Source organism: Malania oleifera, chromosome 1 (genome assembly GCF_029873635.1).
Source record: "Malania oleifera isolate guangnan ecotype guangnan chromosome 1, ASM2987363v1, whole genome shotgun sequence".
Lineage (NCBI taxonomy): Eukaryota > Viridiplantae > Streptophyta > Magnoliopsida > Santalales > Ximeniaceae > Malania > Malania oleifera.
The window spans coordinates 123,019,648-123,027,916 of NC_080417.1; the positions used below are offsets into that span (position 1 = coordinate 123,019,648).

Here is an 8,269-nt window from a genome sequence, read left to right on the forward strand (position 1 = left end):
GTTAAGTAAATTAGTTAACATATAATTTCGTATCATCTAGGCATTTCCAAACTTTAATGTCTTCATAATTAATAATCTTAGGTACCAAGTCCATTAGTTTCCGATGTCTTCATGATTCTAAGTCTCTTCACTGTGTTGAGAAACATCCTATACACAAACCAACAAACATATGTTTACCATCTAAATTTCCAAAGACAATATTGTCTTTTCCAACGACATAGGCCTCTACCTGTCCAAAGTACTTAGAAACTTGAATGAAACATGCCTTAAAAGCATGGTCCAAAATGTTTAATATTACGTTACTAGTAGTGGAGCTACTGCTCCTACAACTTAAAATGTTGCTCGAAATAGACCAACTACTCTTCCACAAGGCTAGTCTTGTCATTTGATGGGATGCCATTTAGGGCTTAGTAGTGCATATACGAACAACAGTCATAAATATGTGCATATATACACACAAAGACTCATTCACAATAACATATATACATAAGTATAAATATATTGCACTAGTATAATCATTTAAAACAAAATGAAAGGTGCATACTCCCAAGGAACATCTCGTACAAGCATCAAGTCCCCCTCCTTATCTTCATAAGTAAGCACAAATTCGGATGATCCATTTAAAAGCTTGGTAGCCTTTCTTGATTGCTTACTCTCTCCACTTGAACCTAGTTACACAATCATAATTACATTTTAAAATTAGAAAGGAATTATCTATGCAACTCATTACTGTCCTAGTCCTACTAATTTGACCTAGATTATCAAAATATTTATGTCATCTTAAACTACTTGGTTCTAAAATTTAGTCGTCAGATTGAGGTGCAACAATGATTTAACAACAGTTTCACATCAAAACATTTAAGATCGAATTTATAGAAAATAAGTAAATTATACATTACTGATAAAAAATACAAAAAAGAAAGATTACACTCACGAATGGAAGTGATGCCTGTGGTTGGATTAGCGAACATGTCCTCCCGTGCTTGGGCTAAAGTCGCATATATAGAAGAAGCATTTAGATCCACTTTCCTCCCAATTGACAATCCATCTATGTCAACTTTAACAAACCCAAGATGTCCTTTTTCCATAGTAACAGTATTGTTCTTATTGCTACCATGGTACACTTTTTTCTTTGAAGTTTGCTTCAATTTATCATCCTCGCTTGTCTCATCTTCTTTGGAGGTCAGAGTCTTTACCTGGTTAGCCAAGTTGTACATCTTATAAGCCATATAGGCGGTTTCCTTACCTGGTTAGCCAAGCAAGTTGTTCATCCTATAAGCCATGTAGACGGTCATCCCAAAACATGACTGCTCCCAAGGAACAAAATTAATTATAGTAATGATTAATGAGTAATATATTAATTGACACATGGAGAGACAAAATAATGGAGGCAATCATGATCTCAATCCTTTAACAATCCAAATTAATGGAGGCATATCCCAATCTTTTAGTTACCCTCATGATCAACATTTTATTCTCTATTCTTCATCATTCCAATTTTCTTAGTAATTTTTTTTAAAAACGATTATCCCTTAATAGAAGAAAGTCGAAACACCCATATCAGCAAAATAAAAATGACGTTAGAATTTACAGGGAAAATGATGGAACAGAAACAAAGAGAGAGAGAGGATAATAAAGGAACAAATATAAAATACGAAATGCTAGAAATGCGGAAATTAAAATCTTAACTTCATCAAAAGGAACAGTATGATAAATTGATGGATCATCGGCTCTCTTTGTGCTAGAGATAGAGGCAACAAATGGAACATGTTAATATTTAAATATTTCCTACTCAATAAAATATATAAAGATTTCCCTATTTAATTAAATATAATTAGTGTATATTTATAGTGTATGACTGTTATATTAATTTTTTTTTATAAAAATTTTTTTTAACTAAATTACAAACTGTAAATTATAAGTGAAAATTTAAATTAATAATTGATTCTCCACTCAAATAATTTAGAAAATAATTTAATTAATAATGAAAACCTGGGGCACAGAAAATCTCGCTACTCCAAGTAGCGAGATTATGTCAGAGTCATTTCTCAAAATATTTCCCAGAAATGGGTATTATTTAATATATATATTTTTTTAACGGGAAAAAACTCTACAAAGTTATCACAAAGGTTTGTTGTAGTTAATAATGTCGCATCGTGTCCTAAGACTGTCTACTATTGAAGGGGTTTTGAAACATCTTCAACTCAAGTGGCAAACTTGAAAAGAGTAATTAAATATAATCAATAGAGTTTTCACTAACCTATTCTATCATAAGTGCGATTAGATAATTTAATTAGTGTCAATTAATAATTCTAATTATTACATAATGGGAGGTACCCATCTCATATCTAACTCTTACATTTTTTCACTCCTACTCAAGATTCGAGTTTGAACTTTCAAATATGGTAGTTCTAATTTGTAATTGATGAGATGTCTTAGAGAAAATCAATTTTAAGAGATGGTTGTTCAATATTGACCACGAAAAGAATGTACACACATTCTTTTTAAAGATAAATAATTATTATTATTTAAATAAATAAATATTAAACTATTTATTAAATATTAATCATTTTGCCAACCCTATAATTAATTAATTATCCATTCAAGGTCATTACCCCATTTTGCAATCCCACTTTCTATCAAGCAAAAACCACATTCTCCCGCTTCGATTTTTCTCAAAAAGAAAACAAAAATTTTTTTTTTAAAAAAAAAAAGAGACAAAAAAAAAAGCAACAGAGAAGTTATCTCGTCACCAGAGCCGCATACCTCGTCGCATATTCGTCCCCCGACTCGCGTCGCAGCCAAAAGTTCCACAGCTTTCCGCCACTCAAATTCCCAGATGTCTGAGATTGAAGGCAGTTTCATCACCGGTCGACCTGTCGGCGGCACCGAGAACAGCTGGTGCAGGGCCGTCCACGGCGGCACTGGCATAGCCGCCGTAGTCCTGCTCCTCTCCAAACCTCTGGACCTCTCCCTTCTCCAAAACTCCCTCCACAATCTCCAAAACGCCCACCCCATCCTCCGCTCCAAGCTCCGCCGCGACCCCACCTCCGCTACCTTCTCCCTCTTCACTCCCCCAAACCCCACCCTCCAAATCCAATCCTTCGATCTCCAATCGACGGCCCAGATCCTCCTCTCCGGCGACCCCGCCCTCACACCCCTCAGCCTGATCCTCGAACGCGAGCTCAACCGCAACGCGTGGCGCGACGGGGACCCCACGACGCCCTCCGAAGCCGACGTGTTCTTCGCAAGCACCTACGCCCTGGACGGCGGCAGGTGGGCGGTGGCGCTCCGCCTGCACACGGCGGTGTGCGACGTGGCGACGGCGGTAGGGCTGCTGAGGGAGTTGCTGGCGGCGACTAGGCGGGGAACGACGGCGGAGAGGGACATAGGGAGCGAATCAGGGGAGGTGAGTTTGGGAATTGAGGATCTGATACCGAATGGGAAAGCTTATAAGCCGTTGTGGGCAAGGGGAGTGGACATGATCGGGTACTCTCTGAATTTTCTGAGACTGGCGAATTTGAATTTCGGAGACGTCGAGTCGCCGAGATCTTCTCAGGTGGTGAGGTTGAAGATGAATTCAGATGACACTCGCCGGATTCTTGATGTAAGTTATTATTATTATTATTATTATTATTATCTTGGTTTAATTTATTTCCTCCATTTTTTCCTATACACATCATTTAAAAGTACAACCATGCCCTCACATGGGTCCCAGTTGATGTCGGTGATTGGCCTGGCTACACACACAGGGATAGATCCGACACATCTCTTGGGATAAAGAATCGAGTGAATGGTCGACCTAAACACGAAAAAGCTGTAAATTGCATCTACCTTAATCACGAGGGGTTTGGTGTCGCATGAGGGGTCTAAAGGGGCTCATTAGTCCTCATATTTAAAAAAAGAAAAAAAAAAAAAAAGTACGTCGTTTTTCACCTATTCCTAGTTTACGAGGTTATTCCTTGTTACATGATAGGCTTCTTATGTATCTTGAGAAATAAAAAAGATAAGCTATGCAAGAGAACATAAATAATCTCTTAGCTGTATGATTGAAAATTTATTTTATATATAATTTGTTAATCAAATTTTGACCTTGTCATTTATCATAATTTTAAATTAACATAATAAACATTATAGTACTTCAAAGCATTAAAATATTTAAAATAAAAATTTAAATTTTTGAACTTAAATTGAATATGGAGGTATAAATTTGATATTTTAAAATTTGAATATAAATAGATTTCGAAGAAATTTTATATAATTTTATGTTTTTTTTTTAAAAAAATGTATAATTTTAAATTTAAACTTATAATCTATGTTTTATGTTGCTATCTAAAAATTGAACGACTTTCATGAATTGTTCCTCCATCACAACCACTTGAAAAAGATCAAGCAAGAATGACTTGAAGAATCCGGAAGATCTTCTAGGAGATGTTTACTTCTTTCCAAGTCCCTTTTTATAATAATAGAGGTTGGCCATAAATTAAGATGACATTGATGAACATTATTGTATTTGTAGGGTTATAGGGGTTTTATGGGTATTTAAATGGAAATTTTAAGTATAGTTTTGTAATGATTCCCTCCCATTAAGGTTTGTGTTTGTTAGGTAGAAATATTTAATTGTGGTTTCGTTTTCCTTCTTTAAAGGATATTTTGGGCATATCACTTTCAAATTTTTAAAAATAAAAAGTAAAAATATTAGTAGAAGAACTAATGGAATCTATTTTGTGAAGCCCAAAATTGACCCCATATGTCACATCACACTTTTTGTTTTATTATATTTCTCTCCACAACTTCTTCATTTTTTTTTTTTTTTTTTGCAAACAACATAACAACCTGCATGTGAGTCGCGGCCCATGGCCCACAACTTATAATATGGGCCACTTACTGAGGTCCAGGGCCCACATAGTAATAATTGTTGAATGATGGGCAGGGCTGCAAGTCAAGAGGTATAAAACTATGTGGAGCGCTGGCAGCCGCTGGATTGCTCGCCGCGCGTTCTTCCAAACGCCTTCCCCTTCACCAATGGGAGAAGTACTCAGTTGTCACCCTCGTCGACTGCCGTTCCATTCTCCACCCACCCCTTCCTGCCCACCGACCTGGTAAGCAAACATTAAGCCCCATGTGAATTGTCAAAAAAAAAAAAAAAAAAAGTATTTAAAAAAAATATTTTTTCAAATTATTTATTTTATCAAAAATAAATATTTTTTTAAATACTTTTTTAAAAATATTTATGATAAAAACTTCCAAACTATTTTTAGATTTTAGAAAAAATTTCTTTTCTATGAATGATTTTAGATACTCCTTTTATCCCATTGAGTTGATAGGCTAATATGTATTTGAAGAGCCAATTTAAAAATGATATTAAAGTCATTAAAAGATTTAAATTTGATTGGACTAACACTATTAAAATTTAAATTTGACTTAATTTATTTTAATTTAATTATAAATAATTCTGAATAAATACATGAATTATATTTAGTATGTAATATTAAAAACACATTATATTACTTATACAAAATTAATAAAATTATTAAAATTTAATTCAACTCATAAGTAATATTTTAAATAATTTTAACACTATTTGCTTTTGAAAATAATTTTATTTTTTACGCCTAGCCTTTAAATAATTACAAAACGCTATCTGGATGGGCCAGGCCCAATAAGTTCATTGAGCCCATGGGTTCTGCAGAAATGTGATAATTAAATTAAGCCCAAGTTTCATGCTTCAGGGTTCTACCATTCTGCCATCCAAAACACGCATGACCTGAACGGGGAAGAGAGACTATGGGAACTAGCAACAAGAACCTACAAGTCATTTGAAAACGCTAAGAACAGCAACAAGCATTTCTCAGACATGGCAGACCTGAACTTTCTCATGTGCAAGGCCATTGACAACCCTGGTCTCACCCCATCTTCCTCCCTCAGAACTTGCCTCGTCTCGGTGTTCGAGGACCCCGTGATCGACAAATTGAACGAAATGTGCCGCGAGACCGGGCTGGAGGACTACATGGGGTGCGCTTCGGTCCACGGCGTTGGCCCCTCCATCGCCATATTCGACACCATCAGGGATGGCGAGTTGGACTGTGCGTGTGTTTATCCAGAGCCACTGCATTCCAGGGAGCAGATGCAACAGCTGGTTGATGATATGAAGAGGGTTCTTAGGGATGGTTGTGTTCCTCTCTGCTGAGAATTATTGAAAGCTAAACCTTATAAATCAGATCAAATTCTTAACTATTAAGTTGCGGGTGTTGCGTTGTAGTTCTACATTTGTTTGAGGATGGCAGAGTATCAACTCAATTACTAGATAATCTTAACTATTTTCTTGCCAAGGGCTAGATAAAATTCATTGGCATGTTTGGGAGCATGAATTTCGGATCTTAAATTTGAATTGGGATGAATTTGGATGAATTTCAATACAATTTTATATTAAACTTTATTCAAATTCAATATAAGTCCAAACCTAAAATTTATCGTGAAAGATAACATTGAATCTTGTGGCGATCATGTTGAATTCTAATTTCTATACATGCATGTGCATACAAATAAAAATTAAATAGTAAATTAGATAATTAAGCCTTTGAAAAAATAAATACACTCTTTGGGGACGCGAAGCTCATTCTCTCAATTACAGCCTCCAAATTTATAACGTGTTTGGAATTCAAAGACTAATTGTTGAATTAAATTTAATAGAAAATTGTACTAAATTTTATCTAAATTCTAGATATTCAAATTCAGTATTCATAATTCATTCTTTAAAAAACTTCTTCAGGGTTTAAAAGACCCCGACCACCTTAAGTTCCCCACCATAAACAATTTTTAAATAAATAAATAAAAAGATGCATGCATGGACCTTTTACTGGCATTACAATAATTGTGTAATTCTTAAGAGCATAGGAATATAAAATAAATTGATTGATAAAAATCAGTTAAATTGATCCTTAAAAAGAAAATCAGCTAAATTGAACTACATAAATATGTGTGTGTGTATGTGATAATCAAACCAGTTGTTCTTCAATTAATTTACGGAGGTCAAAGTGGCCGCGGCAGCTTTGGACGGCGGCGACCACCTCTTGGAAAGCAGAGACGGTGCAGGGAAGCACGAGGGCAGTCCCCTGGGGGAATCCAAACTCGTCACGGGCCTTCTCCAACAGCATTATGAATAGGGGGTGAGACAGAAACTCTGTCGGCACCACGAATCGCCGCCGCTCCTCCCCAACATACATCGCCAGAAATCCAGGCGGCGTTGTGGCCTCGGCGGCGGAAGGAGATGTCGCCGTCGTCGTCGACTCCACCAAACAATATTCTAGCAGCAAATGGGAAGCAGCTGCAGCGTCGGCACCATCATCTTCGCGAGCATCTCCACCACCCCCACCACCACCAAGGACCGTATTCACCCTTACAAGCTTCTTGGCTAGTTTCTTTATGTAATATTCCATCTTCTTCTTCTTCATCTTCATTAAATATTTCCTCCGTTATCACGCATCTTCCATGATTTTTAAAAATATTCTAAATTGGTTGTAGAGCGACTTTGAAGTTTGATCAGGAAGGACACGGTGAAGAAATGGGTAGTGTCGTGAATTTATGGTCGAAGCTGCTCTCTCTCTCTCTCTCCCCCAAACATGGGCTCACATCTTTTCTCAGTTAATCTTTATATATATAATTATTGCGGTAGCTAGTAGGGATCAAAGCATGATGTATTTTGCTATTTATTTATTTTTTTCTCTTTTTTTGGTATCTAACTTTAACGTCCCGAGAAGTCTAATAATTCTCATAAAAATTTAATTGGGCAATTCATTTTTGTGTAAAATCACATCTTGAGTGAATTTGTTTCCTTTTTATAGCCACTAAATATGCATTTTGAATTGTATGGAATGTTATAATAAATATATTATTTATTTAATCTAACAAAAAAAATCATGATTGATACTTATAATTATGTTTTATTATTAACTTAATTACCAAAATTACTATTGATTTTGTTGGAGCTCAAATAGAGACTTTTGTTCTTATTATATGTAGTATTATGATGTACTAAACAATCGTACAATATATATGTACAGGATATCATTTAATTAATGTCCTTACTTTTTAATTAACTACTCAAGAGTTAATAATTTAATTTAATTTAATTTAAAAAAAAAGTTATGATTGATACTTATAATTATGTTTTATTATTAATCAAATTACCCAAATTACTATTTTTTTTTTGATAAATCTGAGAAAAAGCCTATAGCTTTTTGAAACCTTATGGGAGGCCTCTGTATTT

The 8,269-nt window shown here is 35.2% G+C and overlaps 3 protein-coding genes across 4 annotated transcripts; 1 reads left to right on the plus strand and 2 right to left on the minus strand.

The window, feature by feature from the left end:
• Positions 1 to 250: 250 nt before the first annotated feature.
• Positions 251 to 2,905, minus strand: LOC131161901 (auxin-responsive protein IAA13-like). Of its 2 annotated transcripts, none has more exons than XM_058117931.1 (3): positions 2,767 to 2,905; positions 935 to 1,307; positions 251 to 668 (listed from the first exon to the last, which is right to left on the minus strand). In XM_058117931.1, the coding sequence occupies exons 2-3, from the start codon at positions 1,227 to 1,229 to the stop codon at positions 520 to 522; spliced, it is 444 nt and encodes a 147-aa protein (XP_057973914.1). In that variant the 5' UTR covers positions 1,230 to 1,307; positions 2,767 to 2,905; the 3' UTR covers positions 251 to 519. The 2 variants fall into 2 exon arrangements, with proteins under 2 accessions (XP_057973914.1, XP_057973907.1); XM_058117924.1 differs by having other exon boundaries at positions 935 to 1,246; positions 2,767 to 2,902.
• LOC131161892 (uncharacterized) lies at positions 2,558 to 6,367 on the plus strand. Its single transcript, XM_058117912.1, has 3 exons — positions 2,558 to 3,607; positions 4,934 to 5,102; positions 5,733 to 6,367. The coding sequence occupies exons 1-3, from the start codon at positions 2,840 to 2,842 to the stop codon at positions 6,188 to 6,190; spliced, it is 1,395 nt and encodes a 464-aa protein (XP_057973895.1). The 5' UTR covers positions 2,558 to 2,839; the 3' UTR covers positions 6,191 to 6,367.
• A 631-nt stretch (positions 6,368 to 6,998) lies between these two features.
• On the minus strand, positions 6,999 to 7,454 carry LOC131148706 (auxin-induced protein 6B-like). Its single transcript, XM_058098599.1, has one exon. It carries the CDS (start codon positions 7,452 to 7,454, stop codon positions 6,999 to 7,001), a length of 456 nt encoding a protein of 151 aa, XP_057954582.1.
• Positions 7,455 to 8,269: the final 815 nt, after the last annotated feature.